The sequence below is a fragment of the Mirounga angustirostris genome, unplaced genomic scaffold (assembly GCF_029215605.1).
Source record: "Mirounga angustirostris isolate CCGP_5_RB_7025 unplaced genomic scaffold, mMirAng1.0.hap1 SCAF_17, whole genome shotgun sequence".
NCBI classification, from domain to species: Eukaryota; Metazoa; Chordata; class Mammalia; order Carnivora; family Phocidae; genus Mirounga; species Mirounga angustirostris.
The window spans coordinates 24,838,428-24,862,489 of record NW_026991725.1 but is presented as its reverse complement, the minus strand read 5'-3'; the positions used below and the strand labels follow the sequence as shown (position 1 = coordinate 24,862,489).

Sequence of the window (24,062 nt, the reverse complement as noted above, 5' to 3'; positions counted from 1 at the left end):
TTCCTATAGTTTAGCCCTATGTGGTCAGACAGGAAAAAGTGATCTGCCACTCCCCTTTATCACCTACTTATTGCTCAGGATAGTAAGAGGGATTTGCCTTTTATTCCTTCCATCTTTTAGCCTCAAGGTACTTGACAATCAAGATAATACAAGCAAAGCATTCAGCACAGTGCCTGACACATAGTAGGTTCCCAACAACAATGGTTCTTATTCTCTCCCTTCTTCCCCAAACCACAGGTTCTCAACCTTTCTGGGCCTATTTGTTCACTGGCTGAAGACAGCATTGAACTAGACAAACTAATGTCCTTTTGTAATTCTAACAGTCTGTGACTCTAATTCACATATTCTGGTTTGTTTACTCTTCTATGCACTGCCTTCACTTGGATCTAAAAACAAAGAAGAGAGGAATAACACTAGTTTCCAGGTTGGCCTAAAATACACAAAACCACTTTCAGGAGTTTTAGAACTCCATAAATACAAATAACTTTTTAAAGTGATGCATCCGTATCATCCCTTCCTTATTTCTGAATTATTCTCTTGAACTATGTAGATAGCAGTGGGAAGCAAAATTTCCTTATATGTTATTTGTCTAATATAATCAAGCTTCCCTAAGTGAAAACATCTTCAAAGCATCTCCCAACCTAAGGGTTCTAGGCCCATCCTCCAACCATAAAGGTAACACTACTGTAATCAAGGGGAACTCTTTACTCAAGGTGGTGCTTTAATGGGGCCTCCCTAAAATGAACTGTAAATCTTTAAGGCAATTATCCCTTTTTACTAGCCCAACCATAATTTTTCCTTCCACCCCATATTTCTATGTCTTCTTTAAAAGCAATTATACCCTAAGTGTCTTTCTGCAGCCCAGCTAACAGACTGCTCTAGAGTTCTTTCCCTTTTTTACATCTCCTTCTATTGCTTCATATTGTATGAGACCTTTGGCTCCCTAATATAAAATGCAAATACTGGTAAAAAGGCCATACTCAGAAGTTCCTGAATTTATAAAAAGGATCAGACTCCTAAGCTTTCTCTAAGTCTTTGAATTCAGCCTCTTTTCTCCAGGGCCAAAAGCATTCAAAATTGCATTAGCCTTGGTGGGGAGGGTTGTCTGTCTACAAGCTGATCCTCACTTCACCTACAAGGTAAAAGTATTGTTGTAGTTCTGAGACACAGGAGGTAAAAGGATCCTTTCCCTGAGACAGCCATTGGAATAGGCTCCTTACAGTAAAGAAAAAAACATCCTCCAGGACCCAGGCTTTGTTTCTCACTTAGCTCTGACCGCTACATTGTAGCCTTTATAGGGTTTCTCCATGCTGCCTCCCTCAAGAGATGGTTTGGCTTGGATAAAATGCCCTTCATTCCTTTGGAACTATCAACATTATCTGTTGTTTACAACCATGCCAGAGCAAAACATCTAAAAATCCATCTATTTCCAGGTCCTAGGAAACCTATGTCTAAGTGAACTTGCTTTATGGCTATATTCTCTTATTCCAGAGAAGTATGCTGTGGCTGTGGGCTACATATTGAGTAAGTTTCACTAACAACCACCCATCTAGAGAGTATTAAAGACACACTTCATATCAGCCCCTTTCTCTCAACCTTGGACTATTAATTTTTGAGATAGGTATGAGAGCAATCCAGTGGCCAAAGCATTCTGGCACTTTAGTGATTAATCACCAGGGCATCGAAGCAATCCTCATCTGCTTTCTCATGGATAGCAGGGCCCTCTTCTCACTCACCAAGCTTTACTTCCCACAGACACCATCTGCAACTGAGCTCAGAAATGTCATTACCAAAAGCATGTCTCAAGATATGAGGGAAGAGGATGAAGTGAAGTGTTGAGATTCCCTGCCCTTCCTAGACCAGTAAAGGAATCTCTTGTACCCCACACAATGTATATTAAAATCTCCTTAGCAGTAAGAAAGCATGGTTATTTTGCTTCCTCCCTCACCTCTTACCCAGTAAGTTGAGGATCTGGAATAGACATTTGTCTTCAGAGTTGCCTCTCATTACCCTTCAAAACTATGAAGCAGCAGTAACTCTAAATATCCTGCAGGATTAAGCAATCGATACCCCTGGTAGGCCTAATGCATGCAAGGTGGGCAGTGAGTGAAAAATAGGAAATGAAAAGTGGGTGGACAGGAGATGGAGAGACGGCTGCATATGGGAGAGGAGTGGTAGAATACCACCAGCAATTCCTCCAGGTGTCATACTTCCCCCAAAGTCTTTCAACTCTAGTTTGGAGTAAATGTTCACGTGAGAGTATTCTTAAGGTTACAGGAACATTAAAAGTATTCCCATAGATGAGAAATGCCACACCTGGACAGTAAAATTAACGAATGTGCCCAGAAATGCTGACCTTGCCTCTCAGGACAACCAAAAGACTAAGCAGTCCCACCTCTCCCTTGGAATGGTTGAACATTTACTCACTTGAACTCCCCACTTCCATTCCACCTAGCCCTTCAGGATGACTAAGTTGTGAACAGAGAAGTAACTTCATACCTGAAACACAGTCAAACTATGGGGCAATCTTTAATAACAAAGGAAATCCCAGCACGAAGAACATTAACTGTTAACTTCCTTGAGGCATTAACCTTACCATATGGTTAAGGATACCTGTCTGGGAAAAGACAGTTCTGAAGAAATGTAGATACTGAAACAGCATGGTTTTTAATTAGAAATAGCCTTGGTTGTGACACAGAAAAAAGTCCATGTTAGTTAGGTCCTCAGCCTTTAGGCCCAGAATTAAAAAGACTGCCACTGCTATGAAGTGGAAACAATATTCTCTAGTCGATTGAAGTTCACACTCCTAGTAATGAATCTGCAATATATGGAGACCAAAAACAAATTCCTTTTCTCTGGAGGCTAACCAGGAACACAGGATTCCAAGAATTGGAACAATCTTGGGCTCTCCATTCTCCTTCTGGGTAAAGACAGGACAGCTCACAGCCATCATAAACTTTGGAGATTCAAAAACAGGCTGGCAATCCTCATCACCAGTATTTGAATTCATCTTCCTAATTTCCTTGTTCTGGTGTACCCTTTAACCTTATATGATTGCTCACCCCACCAACAGCTTCCTGATAACCTATCTCCCCTCTTCCTTTCTGTCTTCTAATGGGTTTTGTCTGCTGTCTGTCTGCCTACTTAGGTCATAACTACCAGGACTGCAGCAACACAAGGAAGTTTTAGGTCTCAGTGTCCTAAACCATGAAAGAGAAGGGAAAACAATTCCCTCTTCAGGTGGAGATAGGAAAAATTTTGAAGGTAACAGGAATTTTACCCTTATAAACAAACTTTACTCATTTCCTGGATTGGCAACACATCAGGAAATCTCAACAGACCTAGGAACACTAATCTCCATGCCTACTCTACTCATGGTAACATAAGAACTGGTGGGGGGTGGTTATATTTAAGGGACTATTCTTTGGTCTAAACAGCCTCTTACCAACTTCCATTGACAAGCTGAGCTCAAACCCACTTACCTCTCCTTTCAGGAGGAGTCGGGGTACATGAGGCTCAACTCTTTTGATGGCCTGGCACCATCATTTGTGTAACTATTTCTACTTAAAACAAAAATCACCTTACAGTTTCCCCAACTTTTTTTCTTATTTCCTAGTCTAGTGTCTTGAAGCACCTCTTCAAACCCTGAGAACTTTTTTTTTTTTGATATTTTATGAGACTACAGAGATTCTGAGACAAAGAACTCCTAAGATAAAGTGGAGGAAAAAACCCTTTACACGCAATTAGATCTGCTCAGAGGCTACAGGTTAAGAAGTAAATGCAATGGAGCAAAAGTGGTATAGTAACAGGAAATATTTAATTTTCCAATCTCCACTTTCCATTTTTATAAACTGAAAGAAAAAAATTTAATATATTACAAAATATCTGTACATAGACAAGGTACACCCGATGTGGGGCAAAAACAAGAGAGAGAAGGAATACAGTGTCAGGAACCTAAATCAGGGAGAATGAGGTGGCAACTGACACTTTTCTGGTGCAGCATTCTCTCTCAAAACCTGCTGGTAACCATTTTAGTACTGTAACTATATATGCATATTTCACACACACACACACACACACACACAGTGGCTGGGTGATGTCTATGGCATAAGCTAACAAAAAAGTCCTACTTACAAATTTGTGCTACTGCCCTACTTTGAAAAGTATAGATCTGATGTCATTTTATCATTCCTATGGACAGTTGAGGAAAAAACTAAGGAAACTGGGTCAAACAAAATTGTTTTCAAAACCACAAAAAATGATCATGGTCAAACCAGTTTTGCCTTACATTCACGAACAGAATCAGATTTCTCATCTGTTCAAAATAATGTATTTAATGGACTTATCTCCCATGGTACAATAATTAAAACAAAACAAAAACCACTTTTGAATAAAATTGGGTTTGTAATTTTCTAACAGTCAAGTTGAAATTCTGCCAAAACTTTACTTTTATCACATTTATAGATAACATAGCTGAAAAATTAACAAATACCTTTTCTTCCTCCACACAGATTCCAGGATATTTGAGTTTCTTTTTTCCTCTGCTTTTAGAAATAGTCAAAATTACCAAACTTTTTTCATTGTAAAGGCTACACTCCCCAAATGGGGGTAGGGGGTGAGATAGGATCACACACACACACACACACACCATACATACACTCACCCCCTTCCCTAGTAGTAGGGATGGGGGAATGGAGACTTAAGTATATTATTTAGAATATTTGGCATAATTAAAAATAAGGGGTGGGAAGGGGGAAGGAAAAACATTATTGATGACTGCTGATAACCAAAATGTAATTAAAATAGAGAGAATTTTATTCATATTTGATGGGAGACCAATTATTTTCACTGAATAGATACTTTTGAAAGTATCCCAGGCCTAAGTTCTTTAATGAAAAATGGGAGTGGGGCCCAATGCCTCAAATATTCTAAAATACAAAGGCCCATGTCTGAGGACTAAGAAGTCAACAGACAAAAGGTTCAGATGTACTTTAATGGAATTTTCCAATAGCATGTCAGTGAGCCTAGCAAATCGAATTGGACACACTGGTATAAAAAGCCATCAATGCCAAAATGGCTAGAAGGTTCTTCCTCTAATCAACGTTTGCCCATGAGGGCAAGGCCAAAACCCAGAGAATAATAAAGAAATACACACACCGGATATCTACCTATTTCTGTAACAGGGGAAAATAGTCTTCATGTAAGTATCTGAAGAGGGTTCTTTTTTTTTTTTTTTATTAGTGTACCTTTCTCTTACAAGTAGTTTTTATTTTTTAATATAAGAACTTGGCATTGAAACACAAAACTTCACTTGAGTTCTGAAAACTATTCTCCAAGATGCTGAAGCATGTTTGCCTTTTCTTTGTAAAAGGGCCCTAACTACGTTTCACAAAGGTCTAAGTCTGTGCAGATAACTTATATGAATGTGTATGTTTTTAAAACACATTATATGCTGGTATTCACATAGAAGTGGAAGCCAGAATGAGAAGCCTCCCAAGTTATCCCACCCTGAAGCCCTTCCCTTTTCCATTTCCTGTTTATAAGGCAAAATTCTTGCGATGAAGTCATAATTTAACCCCTTTTACCAAAAACAAAACCAAAATCAAATCTCCTAGAGCAAACTCCCTAAAAGAATTGGCAGGATATACATGCTGAGATGTGTATATGTCAATACTGTTCTTTCTCATGGTCTGTTCTTTTAAAATTATTTTTTAAAAAAGGTCTCAGATATTGATAGATCTTCAGAAAAATATGCACCCTAAACTAAGTTACATTTCCATGTATTTTCAGGATGTATTTCTTTTCTCTTTGACAATACTACAGTGCTCTCTTTCAAAGGATTTTTTGACATAAAAATATATGTGTAAACAGTATGCTAACTGCTCTTACTAGCCCTCTAGTTATGGAGGCATCATCTCTAACCCCAGTTCAACAGCAATGTCCTAGGCTGTCTGCATTTATAAATCAACTTCACCATCAGAACATGGTTTTAAAAAAACAAAAACATTTTAGAATTGAAAAGTTACAGAGAACAATATAGGAGTTTAAATTTCCTTTCCTTTATTTCAAAAAAAAGTAAAGAATTATCCCAGGTTCTTGGGCATCTCAACGATTAAATTTTTTCCAAACAAATGCCTCAAAAAGAGACACACACAGAGAGAGAGAACGAGAAACTATAAAGAAGGAGTAAAAAAGGGAAGAAATGGGGTAAATCTACCTACATGCCCAAGATTGCCTCTTTCTACAACCTGCTTCATGTGCAGGGAGAGGGGCATGTCTTTTGTCAAAGCAGAGCACACTTTAAGGATGAGTAATTTATTTGGAAAAAAGGTATGTTCAAGATGCTCAATGGGGAAAAAAAAGAGTTCACTTGAAAGCAAAATTGTGAGATGGTGGAGAGGAAGGAAACATTTATTTAAATCAGCCAGTCACTCTGTTTCTTAGCAAAAGCCTAAGAGTAGCTCAAATTTTGTGAACACTATTATCTTTAAAGGAAAACAAAACAAAAAAACAAAAAACAAAATTCAAAAGAAAGAAATCATAAAAAAAAAAAAATCCCCCAATTTTAAAAACCTAAAGAGAGCCTCTCCTGAGCCATCTCAAAATTGAAACTGTTCTCCTTTTCTTCTGCTCAAGAAGTGCAGGCAAATGAACTAATACAACATTTACTTTTCAATTTAATGACCCTCTCCACATTCTCTACTTGTATCTACTAGGTAGAGTTGAAGTAATTGTTCTGGCTGTAGCCCATCCAGGGGGAACTGGTGCCAACATCATTATTTTATAAGTCGCCTGCTAGTAGCAAGTGAGCAAGGAATACAACAGACAGCTTTGCAGTAGCCAAATGCAGATGATTACCTCGCTCTGGCAAATGATTTCATTAATGTTTCAGAGAACTGGATGGAAAGATGAATAGGGAAGGAATCTTTCAGGACACTGAAGTCTCTGGGTTAGTAAGGAACTCCTCTCCCTCTTCCCCCTCTTGGCGGGACTCTTGTCGGCCCCCGATAGAGTTTTCCATAAGCAGAAGACTGAGCTGGGCCCCCCCAGTTAAGGCCTGTTCCTGAACTGCTGGCCCCTGTGGTTCCTGGCCCCAGCTCCCCATAGTTCTGCAATTTGGTCTCTGCATGTACCACAGAGTTGCTGCTTCCCTCAGCCTTCAGGAATGGTTGCCCGACCACTGAGTGTAATGGTAAGGGGACCCTGGCAAAACGGAGGTCCTGGTCCCCTGGGAACTGCACTGACCCTGTGCCCTGGTAACTGCTGGACTCCCCAAGGTGGCTCACAGAGCCTGAGAAGGTCCTGTTCTTCACCAGGGTCTGGGTCAAGGATTCTGTCAAAGCTGGACCAGAGTTGCGTTCATCAGTGTCAGTGGCACTGAACCCTGTTTCAGGCCCATCAGTGTTTCCGTAAGTCCTGTTGGGATGGGGTCGGGTGGAGTATTCCATTGGTCTCAAGGCCTGGTGCTCATGTGGCAGGTGGCCAGGAGGCTCTGCTTCAGGCTGGGATAAAAGTTGCAGCAAGGCGGCTGTCACGGCTGGGTTCAACTCCTGGGGGGCGCTGGAAAGATCGCCTTCAACCAGAGGGGGTGGAGGTGGCGGCGGTGGAGGTCCGGGGGGCTCAGGGGGCCTCTTCTCTGGTGGAAGAATGTGAGGAGGACATGCTGTGGAAGGGTTACTTCTTTTAAACACCATCTTAAAAATCACATGTGATTATAAACACAAACATACACACACACATACACACACACATACACTGCCCGACATGAACAAATATCAATACAAGTAACCAAATATATATAAAGAATAAAATCTTGGGATCAGAAAATTGCAATTTATAAATGAAATCAAGTGATTAAAATAAAACAGTTGCATTCTGAATCTAACAGCTGGTGTAAAAAAGATCATATGTTTCAAATGATTGTCCTGATTTTTGTCTGAGATTTCCTCCATTTCCTTCCTTAAGGAACTGTTCTAATATGTAGGCTGTTGGCAGCCTCCTGCCCCTTTTTGCTGTTGGATCAAAACATTAATGAAAATAAAGTAGAAAGAAGGAAGATGAGAGGAAATAATACACATGTTGTGGTCACATTTCTAGCACATAATCTTGCTGTACAATAGGAGACCCTGTATGGACTTAGCTAACACATTTTACAGAACATTTGATGATATAAGGTTAACACCTGAAATAGAACTTAAAGAATATACAGGAGAGATGAAATAAAGTAAAAACCTTTCATTACCGTCATGTATAAATATACACTTGCTTCTCCAACCTTAGTCCCCTCTCCCCATAATCACATTCTGAAGAAAGGGATATTAACCACCATTCTGTCATTCAGCTTTCTATGTTACAGTAATTATAAAGACTAATCTATCATAATTTTCTATTTTGTTTCCCAACCTCCTGCATTTTTTTCCATGCTATGAAAAAAATCACTTATCGTAATGTCATGCAGAATGAATGGGCTGTTGATAAACATCTGTTTATCTTGGAGACGGTGACAAGAACGGAGTATTTAGAAATGTATTGAACTTAATATACTATACTCTGTCTTTCCAAAGATCTTTGTCTTTCTTGAACCACTCCCCACATTCCCACAACCCCATGCCCCAACCCCACTGCTGGCTAAATTTGCCTTAGCTTGGCAATCATTGTCTGATAACTCCTGCCAAGGTCGGAGAGTAGAGATGTAAAATGTTGTGAGTTTGAGGACATACAAAACCAAATACAATCAGAACAGTGCTTTTAAAGAGTTGGGAGTCACCCTGCTGAAGAAAAGGTTTAATGTTTTGGGATATCTTCCAAATGATTGATTTTTCTGTTCCCTATGGAACCATATTTTTAAATGTCCATATAGTCAATTCTTTATTATCTGAGCTAGTGAGATAAAAGTCATTACTCAGACAAGCCAAAAATAGTTTTTAGTTATAAAGTATTTTGGTAGCATATTTACTATAATTATATTTTGCAAAGACAATCAATAAAGTTAAGTATGTATTCACTTAGCATGCAGGTGAAAGTACTCTGAAAACATAATATTGTAACATTGTGCCCTGGAAGGATAAGTTCAGGTGCTTTATGTACCATACAAGTAGGGGGGCCAACAGTCCCAAGTTGCCTGGGACTGAGCAGGTTCTCAGGTTGCTGACTTTCAGTTTTAAAACCAGGACAATACAGAGATGGGTTGGCCACCCTGTATACAGTACCCACCCAAGTTGCTTGTTGACAGATTGGCTGTTTGACTAGGTGGTAGGTAAAAATGAATTTAAGGACAAAAAATTAGCTATAGAAAACTCACAACTGAAAAGAAGACATACTGAAAAAGGAGAGCTAACTGGCCTACAAACATCTATAGATTTCAGAGCTTTTTGCTGCCAATACTATATATCTCACTACCTAAGAATATCTCAGTACCAGTTATATTTAAAAGTAGTTTTAGACTATACATAAAATAAAACACCAGTTTTGTTTTGTTTTTTAATACCAATGGCAAACAACTTTAAAAATGCCTAACTACAAAAATGAGCAAAGTTAAACTACTTCTTCCAGCTATACTAGTTTTTATACTTAAACTTTGCCTTTTGTGTAAATACTCTGTTTCAATAGAACTAATTCTTGAGTTCAAATTCACATGTATGGGGATGAAAACCACCTCAACGTAGAAAAGCAAATAAATTGTAAAGAACTATTAAATAAAATTTCTTAAAGGAGTTAAAAATAAAGATCACATTTTAAAAGTCATACTATTTTAAGATTTAGTGTTAACAATATTACCAATTCTTAATAGTCTGATTAATGGAGGGAGGTATTAATGAAATGTACAAATAACTTATTTATTTCAATTGACTCATTAGATTTCAATCATAACCCTTTCCCCACACAAGTAAAGAGTAGCTAAACATAGTCGAAGTGATAGATTTTCACCTTCTCTGGCTTATTCAGTCTGCCCTCTGGTGGAAGTGCTACTGAAAGGTAAAATGGCCAAAAGAGAGGCAGCAGGGGAGAAACAAAAACAGGAGAGACAGGGAGAACTGGATAATCCAGGGGTGGCTAATAATGAGGAGTGGTATTTTTATTCTCCTCCAAAAAGTAAATCCAACAATTTCTGGCCATAGGCCAGGCCTTAATTTTAGTTCAATCTCACCATTTGGCTGATAGCTTGTTAGCTCAATTATTGGGTGAATTTCTTTCAATCACTGTATTATTTAATTTGAATGACTTCTTCCAGGTATTTTGATTATAGCTGAATTTTTCTGCTGGGGTGGGGAGGAGAAGGAAGGTATGGGAGAGGAGGCAAAAAGCCCTGTTTTAATTCTAGATTAGCTTTCTCCGTTAGTTCTTGTTCTAAAGTCTCTTAAAAGCAACTGGAATCAGTATGACAGGATAACAAGGTGAATCAAGAAACACATTAAAAAGAAACATATTAAGAAAAGTACACCAGTCCTAATTCTGCCTCTGCCAATAATACGCTTCCAGCAGTGGGACCATAGGCAGGCTTATTTAAACTCCCTGGATTTCAGTTTCCCTATCTGTAAAGTAAAGGGGTTAATTTTATTTATGTTATCTTCCAGTTTTAAAAAGCTTTACATGTGAAAAATAGCTTATATTATTTGTATACCAGTAGAAAAAAGGCATATACTTTCCGCACCATCCAATATGAAATGTGAATGTAGGACAACCTAAAGTTGAAGGTTAGTGTACTTCCTCAGCCCTTGTGCCTCTTCTCATTCCCCAATTCATGGGGTCTTCATGGACAGCGAAAATTTCCAACGAGATGAAAACACTTTCAGACAAGTAAGCATTTTGCAAATAGACTGTAAATCAGAATTAGAAAATTTAAACTTTTCTTTCCTCTAATAAAATTGTGTGCTGTGGTCATGCCAGATCAAGGTATAACGTATTTCCTTTTTCAGATTTTTCTTTATGTAATGCTCACTTCCTAATTCGGGGTCCATTCAATTGTCTCTTTTAGAAAAACAGATTTTTAAAAAGCATTTTTATACACTCTAATTTGGGGGGAAAGGAAATGTATGGTGTCAGTTATCTACTTAGAAATATTTCCAAATTACTCCTCAGGAGATTAACAATGGCATTTTATTAGAGTTTTCTTGACTGTATCTTTCAGGTAAGACTGGTATCCAGTATTCACTACATTAGAGTAAAATTGACTACTAGTACAATCTGATGATGGTTTATATTTGGAAGGCAGATTTTCAAGTGCTAGTACTAGTTGGCCACCAATCACACAGTGGTTCAAGATGTATCACTAGCTACGGTTGTGGTTTCCTTGGGTTGGAATACAGAGGCTTTACTTACCTACCTCCTAGGAAATGGAAAAACAATCAGTATATTAAAGGTGCTTTGAGAAGCTCTGAGACTTAAATAGAAGCCGGGAAAGAAATACATCATTGGGTGCTATGTTCTCCTGTAGACTAGGTTACAGAAAACTGAAACTGAGGCCACTGATGTGAAAAAGAAAATGTTAAAGAGATTTTTTAAGAGGATCAACAGCACCTGAGCTCAATGAGATTCATGACCGGTCTGTTTACCTGCTGCCTCCTCCTGTGGCATTGTGGGAGTTCTTCGGGGCACCTGTGGCCCACTGTTCTTGTCACTGTTGTTTTCCTCCAGGCTGCCTGTGGGCTCCTGGGTTTTCATCAGCTGACTCAAAAGAACTGCCAACATATTCTGCATGTCAGCTGGTGTGCTTGAAGCTTCAGAGGTTGTCTGTTCTGCTGAAGGCTGGACCACTAGGGCAGGAGGTGCCTCCTTCAAAGACTCCTCTGGGGCCATGGGCTCTGAGTCCTGCTGCTGGGAAGTGGCTTCAGTTAGGGCATTGATGGATTGATTCAGGGCCTCCAGCTGCTGCTGCATCTCTGGGTTGGAGTGGATGTTAAGCAGCTGAGCCATTTGAGGGATGCTCAGGTCGGTTTGGCTCTGCAGCAGATTCAGTAACACTGCCAATTCACTTTGATTCAACTGCTGTGTGATGTCACCGAGGCCTGTGGACAGACAGTGGAGCCAATATAAGAGGATGAGGCAGGTTAAAGACCTTTGCCTTCTTCAACTGGCAATAACTACTTACAATATTCAATGTATGAAGTTTCATTTTGAATATCTCATTTTTCATGCCTCAAATTATCAAAATAATTTGTTATTCTTTATATTTTCACTTAAAAATATAGGAACAAGCTTAAACATCTCTGTACTGTGAGTAAAAGTGATTTCATTTTACCTATATTCTTCAAGGTCAGTGACTTATAACCCTTATTGTACATCAGAATTACTAGGAGAGATTGTAAAATTCAGATGCCTCAGTTTCCATCCCCAGAGATCTGGCAATTGTTCAGGAGTGTTTACTTTTCAAGCTTCCCAGATGATTTGAATGTGCAGCCAGTGTTAAAAACCACTCTAGTAGGTGGACAGGGAAGGGAAAGTGAGCCATGGAAAGAATACCTATAAGTTCAGAAAAACTGATGGTACCAGAGGAGAACTACTTTACTATAATAGTTCCCTATTACACAGTTTTGGATATATTTAGATCAAATAACCTTCTACAGAACTAACTACATTTAATAGCAATTGTAATTTAAATGATTAGATTCTAAGAAGGTCTTAACAAATCTAACATAAACAGAGCTCCAAATTACATGTTAGAGAACCATGGGTAAATGAACCTTAAATATGGCCCAATTTACTGATTTATGCTATACATCTAGTTGAGATATAGTATTCCCACTTTCTTGAAAGGAAAATAATCTATTGTAGACTTTCTAGACCACACGTACAAAACTTGGTTTAGCTCCTTCTCCTCATAATGAGGTCACTTCTTTATTAATGCTTTAGTGGCTAAAAACTAAAACACACACACCTTTGCCCTTGACCATCAAAACCTGCCCTAATGTCCTTAAAGCACAAAAACTCCATCCCAGAACTGACCTATTGCATCCCCAGTTCCAGGCTCCACCTTGCCAGGAGCAGGCTGAGGTGGTGCTGGGGGGCTGTTCTTCACAGGTTCAGCACTTGTCCCTGAGGTAGTTTCTTTCCGAGAGGCTTTGGACGGAGGTGGCTCTTCTATCACAACACCACTCTGTCGCTGTCGTCGCCGTTTCTTACTCCATAATTCATGGCAATCCTGCCAGTGGGGGAGGCTGCAAAAAAAACAAAGCAAAGGGGAAATGTGTGGGGGACTGCATCAGTGAGTGAACGGATGAACAAGAGATTAAAATGTGAAGGCAAAGAGCAGAGGGAAATGGAAAGAATAACATAAAAATTACTAGAAATATTAGTTAATAGATAGTAGCAGTGTAAAAGGGATCACGGCATATGGTAGTCTGAGGAAATCAAAGCCCAAAAGTCCAAGAGATTTCTACAGTGAGAAATAAGGATCTTGCTACTATCAGACACGCCTACTATATAAATGCCCACATTCCAGTCAAATAGTTAATTAAGTCTCACAACTGTTCTTGCTTTGTATAACAAGAATATAGGAGAACTTGAGTGGTCAAGTTTCAATTGGGAATAAATAGGACAGAGATGACTGGCTTGTTAGTATCTACAAAAAGCCCAGGCAAGGTGGTGAACCACTGAGTATAGTATTATTAAATCACCTTTGTGTAAAAACAATTTATGTGTTATCTGTTCTGTGAGGACCAAAAAACGGGTTCTTTTCTTCTTTCTACCCACTGAATTTCCCTGACTCGGTATTTTGTGGGGTTTATTAGTATATTTTAATATATTTAATATATTTCCAGATTTCTTCATATTCGATAATACAAACAGTCCTGGCAAGTCAAATCTTATTACAATAAAGATTACCAGAGCCAAAATCTCTCTATAGTAAGAGCTTCCAAATTTCAGTAAAAAGCTTATGTATTTCAAGCCACATTCAATGTATCAAAATTCTACTGCAATAAATGAATCTGGACATTTCTTTGGAACAATTAGATTTATGGTTACTATCGACTCAGTCTTTAAATACTGCGTATTTAAGATAAGATAGTTTCTTTATGTAAAAAAAAAATACGCAAAGACTCTGACATGGAAGCTATAACACTGTCAATGATAAATTCAAAGATACAAGACTTTTTATCTGCCAAATGTGAAACATGAGTGTAGAATCTCAGACGATCCTACAGAATACAGAAAATACAGAAGATTCTGATGAGAGAGAGACAGTCAAAGACCCTATTTTCAACATCAAAATTCGGGATATATGACCTGACAGTGATGCAAACTATTTAAAATTAGGACTGTCCTTCCAAATGTGGGCTATACATGGTCACCACAGACATAGGAGATTCAAGCAAATGAAATGGGTAAGAGCAAAATCTAGAAGGAATACTTTCAAAGCAGTTGTAGTACAGGGCAATATATGCTGGGGATTCAGGGACAAAAAGACAGCTTGAGTCAAATTAGAACAAATATCCTATCTAAATCTATTCCTTATTTAAAAAGAAAACATAGGGCGCCTGGGTGGCTTAGTCGTTAAGCGTCTGCCTTCGGCTCAGGTCATGATCCCAGGGTCCTGGGATCGAGTCCCACATCCAGCTCCCTGCTTGGCAGGAAGCCTGCTTCTCCCTCTCCCACTCCCACTGCTTGTGTTCCTGATCTCGCTGTCTCTCTCTCTGTCAAATAAATAAATAAAATCTTTAATAAATAAATAAATAAATAAATAAAATAAAAAGAAAACATAAAGCAGTAAAACAAACCTCTTATCAACCATAATACTCAAGGGCACCTCTCCATTCTGGACTTAGCCATTTGCAATTCCTTCTAAAAACCTATTATTTTGAGTTTCTCATCTCTTCAGGCTTAGTGAGAGGTTTAAGGTCACTATTTGGCCAGCAGCACTTACTCTGGAGGATCCATTTTGCTGAGCTCAACATCTTTAAGGAAGTCACTCTGTAAAGTCTGTTCAGCTGTGCAACGTTTGCTAGGATCTAGTGTCAGCATGTGGTCCAGTAAATCAAGTGCTGCTGAAGGAATGCTGTGGAAAGAACAAGTTCACAATGACCCCAGAATTCTTAAACCTGTAACCTTGTGCCAAAGGTCTCTGAATTTCCAGCTCCATCTAAAACTGTGGAAAGGGAGCTAGAAGCTGGCTAAACAAGCAAGCAGACTTGCTCCCACACTGGATTTATGCAGTGCTATAATACAGGTATAAAACATGAAGCCAGCAATTCCATTCCCTTTTTTATCGTGGGAAGACCAAAAGGACTATGAGAAAATTTATATATTGTTCACAACAAAATGATTTCCTATCATCTAAAGCCTTTAGGGGTGCCTGGCTGGCTTAGTCGGAAGACCATCAACTCTTGATCTCGGGGTTGTGAGTACCAGCCCCACAATGGGTGTAGAGATTACTTAAATAAAAACAAACGGTGGCTCAGATGGTTAAGTGTCTGCCTTTGGCGTGGGTCCTGGGATCGAGCCCCATCTCGGGCTCCCAGCTCAGCAGGGAGTTTGCTTCTCCCTCTGCCTCTCCCCCTGCTGTGCTCTCTCTCTCAAATGAATAAATAAAACAATAAAAAAATAAAAAAAATATAGCCTTCATAAGAGAAAATTACAACAGCACTATGATAAAATTCATATACTGTACAAAGATAAAATGTTTTCCTGTGGTGTGCTGCCATAATAAGTTGGGACAACACTAACTCCCCAGGCCAGAAAAAAGTCAAGTCTAAATACCAGTTAAACACAGAAACAAGATGTACATTTTTGCCAAACTCACAAAGAGAATTCTTCTCGCAGACGCCTTCTATATTGCTTCTTCGGTTTCATGGTATTGAAGTAGGGCAGCTTGATAACATCAGGCCACACAGCTGGACAAGGGCTACCACAGAGTCGACTGAAAACAAAGCAAAAAAGCCAGAACAAGAAGTGAGTCACCATTGTGAATTCTGGAGATTACAGAAGCAGAAATTATTACCTCCTAAGGTATGGGGAATCTTCGCTTATTAAATTAGAGGGCATGCAGAAAGGTAAAACCTGACCTCACTGCTTTAAGGACAGAAGGAATAGGACCGAAACAACTGGTTACAAGGCAGTGAAGAGAAAATCCTGGCAAAAGAGTCCAAAATGATCCATATACTTGGTTCTGTAAAACGTGTTTTTAAAATCTAAAAGTTTTCATTATCAATTTTGTTCTGTTCAGTAGTATTAAAGTGATGAGCTGGTCCTATAATGTCCCTATAAGGAAAACTGGCAGAAGAGAGCCTAAGAAATTTTGATAGAAAACTGAATTTAATGCGTAACAAATAATGAGTTATACACCACCTTTAATTATCTGTTTACATGCTGTACCACTTACTAAATTCTGAGCTCTTTGAAGGCAAGGACCTATCTTACGTATTTCTAAATCCTAAAGTTTAACAGAGAAAGGAATTTGTTATAAACAGGACTAAGGCCTGTTTGCTGAATAAATCTGATCTTAATCTAATCTAGGAATGAAATAGTCACATTGAAAATGGCATGCTTTTATATGAAGAATAAAAAAAAATTGCAAAGACCTAAAAAGTCTAAAAAGGGGGAACCTAAAAGGTAAGGCCTTTAGTAAGACCTAAAAAAGGGGAATACAACTTCTTTACACCTACAGCCTGTGACAAAATAATCTGAGAAACTTACTTGGACATAAGAAGCATAAACTCATTTAGTAGAATGGACAAAAAGTATTAGAAATTAGAAGATGCGACCACCTATCACACCTGGGGACCTAGAGCACATGCACAGCTGTACCTGATCAGTTCTAGCTGAGCCAGTTCCAGATTGGCTTGAAAAATAGGCTTCTTTGTGAACAGTTCCCCAAGGATGCATCTAGAAGGAGTAAAATTGAGAGGTCAAGAGAGATATCCCTAGAACCTAACCTGTCTCAATAAACTTTTATAGTCTATCTGGCTGCATCTGATATACCATGTTGTAAATAAGCCCCAAACTGCAGTGTCTGAGTTTTGTAAAAGAAAATATTTCTCGAAGTGAGAATAGATAATATAAAGAATTTATATTTACCAGGAGATCAAACTTTTGCCACCTATTAAGTCTATAAGTAGAGAAAATGAATCAGAATCCTTTTCTATCAATTCCATTATAAATTAAGAAGTAAAGACTAAAAAACCCATACTTCAATTTTACAAGGATGCTCAGCAGTTCCTATAAAGAAATTAGCTTTTCCACTCATTTGCTCTGTAAAATGTGCAATATACTACAGCCCTCTTAGCACTGTATTTATAAAGAAACATTTACTGTCATCAGATACCAGTTTCAACAGGACTTTTTTTTTTTTTTTTTTTTGAGAGAGAGAGAATGAGAGACAGAGAACATGAGAGGGAGGAGGGTCAGAGGGAGAAGCAGACTCCCCGCCGAGCAGGGAGCCCGATGCGGGACTCGATCCCGGGACTCCAGGATCATGACCTGAGCCGAAGGCAGTCGCCTAACCAACTGAGCCACCCAGGCGCCCTCAACAGGACTTTCAAACACATTATGCTTAAATGCCTTTTCCATTTTGAAAATGTCTTCCAAATTACACTGAAATATTTACGAAGTCCCCAAATATGTCTCCACAAATTACTTAATTACAAAAGGAAAACTAGTAACTATTTAGTGGGGAAAAAGACAACACCTTAATTAAGTGTCCAAAATTAATATCACCAATAAGAGGGAAACGGTTCACGTAAACACAAATGTGATAACCTGAAAGGAACACTTATGGACTATTCCAGCCAAAACTTTGTAACCTGAATCTATATAGTAGCCGGTCTGTCCTTCAAAAAATGTAAATGTCATGAAAATGTAAATGTCATGAAAGACAAAGGCTAAGGACTGTTTCAGAGTAAAGAATGAGAACTAGGGGTGCCTAGGTGGCTCAGCCAGTTGGGCATCTGCCTTCGGCTCAGGTCATGATCCCAGGGCCCTGGGATTGAGCCGAGCCCCGCATCGGGCTCTCTGCTCAGCAGGGAACCTGCTTCTCCCTCTCCCTCTGCCTGCTGCTCTGCCTACTTGTGATCTCTTTCTCTGTGTCAAATAAATAATTAAAATCTTAAAAACAAACAAAAAACAACAAAAAATGTAAATGTCATGAAAGACAAAGGCTGAGGACTGTTTCAGAGTAAAGGATGAGAACTAGGGGCACCTTGGTGGTGCAGTCAGTTAAACCAACTCTTGGTTTCAGCTCAGGTCATGATCTCGGGGTCCTAGGATAGAGCCCCGCATCGGGTTCTGTGAGCTTAGCATGGGGTCTGCTTGAGATTCGCACTCCCTCTCCCACTCATGCACTCTCTCTCTAAGATAAATAAATCTTAAAAAAGTTAAAAAAAAAAAAAAGAATGAGAACTAAATGTAATACATGATACTGGATTAAATCCTCTATCAGGTGAGGTATTGTTTCTAGGATATTATTAGGGTATTGAAAAAATAAGAACATGGAATGTAAGCTAAACAACTTAAAAGAAAAGATAGTGTATCAATGTTAAATTTCCTGAATTTGATAATGGTACTGTGATTATATATGAGATATATCTTTGTTCTTAAGAAATGTATATTAAGGGCAACTAGGTGGATCAGTCGGTTGAGCATCTGCCCTCAGCTCAGGTCATGATCCCAGGGTCTTGGGATTGAACCCCAGATCGAGCCCCACATCAAGCTCCCTGCTCAGCGGGGAGTCTGATTCTCCCTCTCCCTCTGCCTGCTGCTCCGCCTGCTTGTGTTCTCTAATAAATAAATAAAATCTTTTTTAAAATGTACATTAAATATTAAGAAGGGACAGAGCACAATATATACAACTACTTTCAAATAGTTCTGGAAAAAAAATGTGGTGTGCATACACACCTACATGAATATAAAAGCAAATGTGGCAAGACGTTAACAATTTAGTGAATCTAACATGAATAAATCTCAAAATAATTATGTGGAGTAAAAGATGCAAGAGGGAAAGAATATATACTGCATGATTCCATTTACATGAAAATCTAGAAATGGAAATCAATCTACAGTGACAGAAAGCAGAATAGTGGTTGCCTAGGAATGGTACAGTGTGGACAGGAGAGAGATTACAAAGGAACGTATGGAAACTTTCAGAAGTCATCATTATCTTGGTTGTGGTGATGGTTTCACTGGTGTATACAATATGTCAAAACTTAAATTGTACATTTTAAACATATGCAGTTTATTATATACCTCAAAAGGTTAAAAAATTTTAGTAAATATGGATGAAGGCTATACTAAAGTTCTTTGTACTCTTCTAGGAACTTTTCTGTACATTTGAAATTATATGAAAATTAACCTACATAGTTAAGTTTTCATATAGTGTTATATTAGTTTCAGGTGTATAATATAGTAATTTAACAGTTCCATACATCACCCAGTGCTCATCACAAGTGTACTCCTTAATTTCCATCACCTATTTAACCTATCCCCCATATCAACATAAATTCAAAACAAATGAAAACAAACTCCATGAATACTCTGTACTTTTTTGTATTCCTACAATACTTCATTTTTTGAAAAGTGGGAAAAGAAAGAAAATGGACAAAAAAATCTCTTCTCTGGCCTGTGCTTTGAAATCAGATTTACAAATACAAAAGCAGTATTTATAATTTTACCCTGAATTCTTTAGCATGACTAAATTTGAGAAGCAAAACAAATCTAGTTTTCAAAGTTATTAGCACCTTTCTATTAGCATTTGTTAACCTCAAATGACAAATTCTTACTTCATATTCACTCAAACCTTATCCAGAAATTAGAAAAGTAAAAGTAGGGACACCTGGGTTGCTCAGTCAGTTAAGCATCCAACTCTGGATTTCGGCTTGGGTCATGATGTCAGGGTTGTGGGACTGAGCCCCATGTCAGGCTCCGCACTCAGCAGAGAGTCTGCTTGAGTTTCTCTCCTTATGCCCCTCCCCTCTCTCTCTAAAATAAAGCTTTAAAAATTAAAAAAAGTAAATGTAAAATTTAACTCTATTTCCGACATTAACCACTAAATCAAATTCCAAACAGTGTTGTCACAACTGGTAACATAAGGAAGAAGAAAAACAAACCTAGGTGGGTTTTCAGAATGTAGGCATAATTTGCTGTACTAGTCTTTCTAGTTTCTCCTTCACAAGACTTCCATGGATCACCAAAGTAGTAAGCTCACATCAAATGTCTAGCAAAATCTTAATTCAATGAAGTTACTGGGCTTTAATTAAAGTCTAATCTATAATTTTAATTTCCAAGTCGTGTTTCGGTGTTTTATTTCAGTTTCCAGTTCTTTGGTGGGGAAGACATTATTATGTAATCAACACTTTGCTATTACACTGAGGTGGCAGGCTGCACACACTGAAATAATAGTACCAACAGAGCTATGAATTTTCCCTGTGTATCTTAATGGGGCGTTAACTTTAGAGCCTAGTTGTAACAATTTAAATGCTAACACTGTTAAAGCAAAAAGTCCAGAATACAAACACACCCAGCTTGAGTCAGTAAAATTTAACTAAAGCTTCATTTGAGTTGGGTAGGCTACCACAGAAATTATGCTCTCCTTATCTATCACCCTTTTGAATTTTGAAATAAAACCCCTGCAGTGCTCCTTTTAAAGACTGACATTAATACAGGAGGTAATTAATGGGAAAAAAAGGATACGCTCCACTTGCAAGTATCTATGTCAGAATCCTAAGGTATGGAGGTCAAGGACAGAGTGTATATGCTGTACTAAAACAATTAACTAACTTCTGGGGCGCCCAAGTGGCTCAGTTGGTTAAGTGTCTGCCTTTGGCTCAGGTCATGATCTCAGGTTCCTGGGAACGAGCCTCCCGTGTCAGGCTCCCTGCTCAGCGGGGGACTCTGCTTCTCCCTCTCCCCTTGCTCACTCTCTCTCTCAAATAAATAAACAAAATTTTAATAAAATAAAATGATCTCACAACCCTGAGATCACGACCTGAGTAGAAATCAAGAGTCAGCTGCTGGGGTGTCTGGGTGGCTCAGTCAGTTAGGCATCTGTATATTTTCCCACAGTAAAAAAAGCAACAATAATTGCTACCTCCTAGGGATGGCATTTATGTAAGTGTCAGGAAGAAGCATGGTAGATCCTTGGTCAGTGGTGGCTGAGATGGAACAGCTGGTGAGGCCATTCAGGTAAGGGGGAAATGTGTGTGTGTGTGTGTTGGGGGTGCTTATACACTACAGGACATATAATGAAATCACCCAAAAGGCCTGGGTTCAAATGTGAGCTCTACAATTCCACCACCAGGTGACCCAGGGCAAGCTCTCCTAAGCCTAAAGTCCAGGTTCCCTCTCTGTGTATAGAACAGGCCAAGTCTGGGCACCTGGGTGGCCTAGTCAGTTAAGCATCTGCCTTCGGCTCAGGTCATGATCCCAGGTTCCTGGGATTGAGCTCTGTGTCGAGTTCCCTGCTCGGCAGGGAACCTGCTTCTCCCTCTCCCTCTGCCACTCCCCCTGCTTGTGTGTGCTCTCTCTCTCAGAGGAATAAATAAAATCTTAAAAAAAAAAAAAAAAAGTCTCAGGCGCCTGGGTGGCTCAGTTGGTTAAGCAACTGCCTTCAGCTCAGGTCATGATCCCAGGGTCCTGGAATCGAGTCCCACATCGGGCTCCTGGCTCAGTGGGGAGCCTGCTTCTCCCTCTGACCCTCTCCCCTCTCATGCTGCTTCTCTCCTATTCACTCTCTAATAAATAAATAAATAAATAATCTTAAAAAAAAAAAAAAAAGTCTGATGCTTAACTCACTGAGCCATCCAGGCACCCCAAAAATGTCTATGTTCCTAACACAGATTGTCTCTAAATATCATTTTCCTAAAAGCAACTAAGACTCTTTAGAGAATGGCTGATTCCAGGCATGGGGCACAAAATGAACAGGATAAGCTTGGAACCAGAAAACAAGGAAGTCTATTTATCAAACACTATGGGTGTTGGAAGGACCCACTAAACTTCCACGGACCAAACACTGGAAAATGTGAATAGGAATAAGATGATAAACGTAAGATTAAAACACATTAAAAACGTTGGGGCACCTGAGTGGCTCAGTCAGTTGAGCATCTGACTCTTGATTTTGGCTCAGGTCATGGTCTTGGGGGTCATGGGATTGAGCCCTACATAAGGCTCTGTACTCAGTGGAGAGTCTGCTTGGGATTCTCTCTACCTCTCCCTCTGCCCCCCTCCCCTGCACTCTGTCTTAACAGAGGGATCTTACAAAAAAAAAAAAAAATTTAAATCCAAGAGTTCATAATGAAACTAAAACACAAAACAAAGTTAAAAAAAAAAAAAAAAAAAAAGCCTGGGGTGCCTGGGTGGCTCAGTCATTAGGTGTCTGCCTTTGGCTCGGGTCATGATCTTGGGGTCCTGGGATCAAGCCCTGCATCAAGCTCCCTGCTCCACGGGAAGCCTGCTTCTCCCTCTCCCATTCCCCCTGCTTGTATTCCCTCTCTCGCTGTGTTTCTGTCAAATAAAATCTTAAAAAAAAAAAAAAAAAAGCCCTAAACCCTCTCTTTGGTCATCTTTGAAGGATACTAGGAAACCACCTCATTATCTTTATTTTTTTTTTAAAGATTTTATTTATTTGACAGAGAGAGAGACAGCAAGAGAGGGAACATAAGCAAAGTGAGTGGGAGAGGGAGAAGCAGGCTTCCCATGGAGCAGGGAGCTCAATGCAGGGCTCGATCCCAGGATCCTGGGATCATGACCTGAGCCGAAGGCAGACGCTTAACGACTGAGCCACCCAGGCGCCCCAGCCACTTCATTATCTTTAAAACTGGTGGACAAAGGGGCGCCTGGGTGGCTCAGTTGGTTAAGTGACTGCCTCTGGCTCAGGTCATGATCCTGGAGTCCTGGGATCAAGTCCCACATTGGGCTCCCTGCTTGGCGGGGAGTCTGCTTCTCCCTCTGACCCTCCCCCCTCTCTCATGCTCTCTCTCTCTAATAAATAAAATCTTAAAAAAAAAAAAAAACAAAAAACGGTGAATAAAATGAAAGAATTAAATATTTATCTCTACTTTTTTCTATATGACTCGTATCTAGGGTTAGTAAAATAGATGTTTTCTTTATCCCAGGAAGGAATAATCTAATTAGAATATCACCATCACAAAACAACCACAAATGAATTAATGAAGATGGATCATTAATAGCTGGTAACATTTCAAAAAGAGATAATTGTATATTACGTAAAGTGGGGTGTGTATGTATGTGTGTAAATCTGCCCTGTTAGGGAGGAATATTTTAACAAACATTGTTTAGAACTGCCTGTATAATGTGATAATAAAGAGCACACTAATTTGTACTGGATTGTTTTACTGCTTTTAAATTCCCTAGAGGTAATGTATCCACTTATTGTCTATACTCTGGGCAGAGGCTCCCAATGCCTCCTACCCCCAACTTTGATGTATCATTGACCATAATCTATCAGAAGTACTCAAAACCACCTGTAAAATAGTTTCAGGATCAGTGGGTGATTAGAAATCAAACTTGAATTCACCTACAATTTACAGGAAATAAAAGGGATAGAGAACCATGGTAAAATAACAAAAACACAGTGAAGATGCAATCAGCAAAATCCAGTTTCTTCTAAGGAAATTATAAGATGGGGAGGCTCCTCCAAGAGATGGGAGGGAGAAGCTATAATTAAAAGACTTGAGATAATCAATTGTAATCTGTGGACCTTATTTGAATGTATTTGGATCTCAATTCAAACTAAGTTAAAAAAAAAAAAAGCCATTTGGGGAAATGTTTTTTTAAAAAAAAGTATGTCTCTGATATTAGGAAATATTCAACAGATTTCTCTGAATTCTGGCTAAAAGTTTATCCTTATCCCTTCGAACTTAAAGAAAAGCTACAAAAACCAATATAAAGAGAAAACAGATACAAGTTCAACAACATGTAAATTACAAAAAGAGAAAGCACAGGGAGACTTACCCACAGCTCCAAACATCAATGGCTGGTGTGTAACGCTCCTCTCCTAGCAGAAGTTCTGGAGGTCGGTACCACAGAGTGATGACTTTGTTTGTATAAGGGCGACTGAAATGTAAAAAACAACATGACGTAAATTTACAATAGCTTCTGATGAAAAAACACTTGTACAA

General features: G+C 39.0%; 1 protein-coding gene across 21 annotated transcripts in view; it reads right to left on the bottom strand.

Moving 5' to 3' along the window:
* The window catches only part of CDK12 (cyclin dependent kinase 12), a 77,453-nt gene that overhangs the window by 22,633 nt on the left and 30,758 nt on the right, over positions 1 to 24,062 (bottom strand). For 16 of the 21 annotated variants that reach the window (XR_006793239.2, XR_006793241.2, XR_010408572.1 and 13 more), the window contains exons 8-14: positions 23,896 to 23,997; positions 16,741 to 16,818; positions 15,737 to 15,853; positions 14,861 to 14,992; positions 12,943 to 13,154; positions 11,553 to 12,005; positions 7,246 to 7,663 (exon numbers count right to left, since the gene is read on the bottom strand). Coding sequence is in view for 3 of the 21 variants with exons in the window: in XM_045888989.3 (XP_045744945.1) it covers positions 6,951 to 7,663; positions 11,553 to 12,005; positions 12,943 to 13,154; positions 14,861 to 14,992; positions 15,737 to 15,853; positions 16,741 to 16,818; positions 23,896 to 23,997 (1,807 nt within the window). In the remaining 18 variants the exon portion in view is untranslated. Of the gene's footprint in view, positions 1 to 1,898; positions 7,664 to 11,552; positions 12,006 to 12,942; positions 13,155 to 14,860; positions 14,993 to 15,736; positions 15,854 to 16,740; positions 16,819 to 23,895; positions 23,998 to 24,062 lie in introns of those variants that run through there. The other 5 variants (XR_008507163.2, XR_006793250.2, XM_045888989.3 and 2 more) reach the window with 4 other exon arrangements.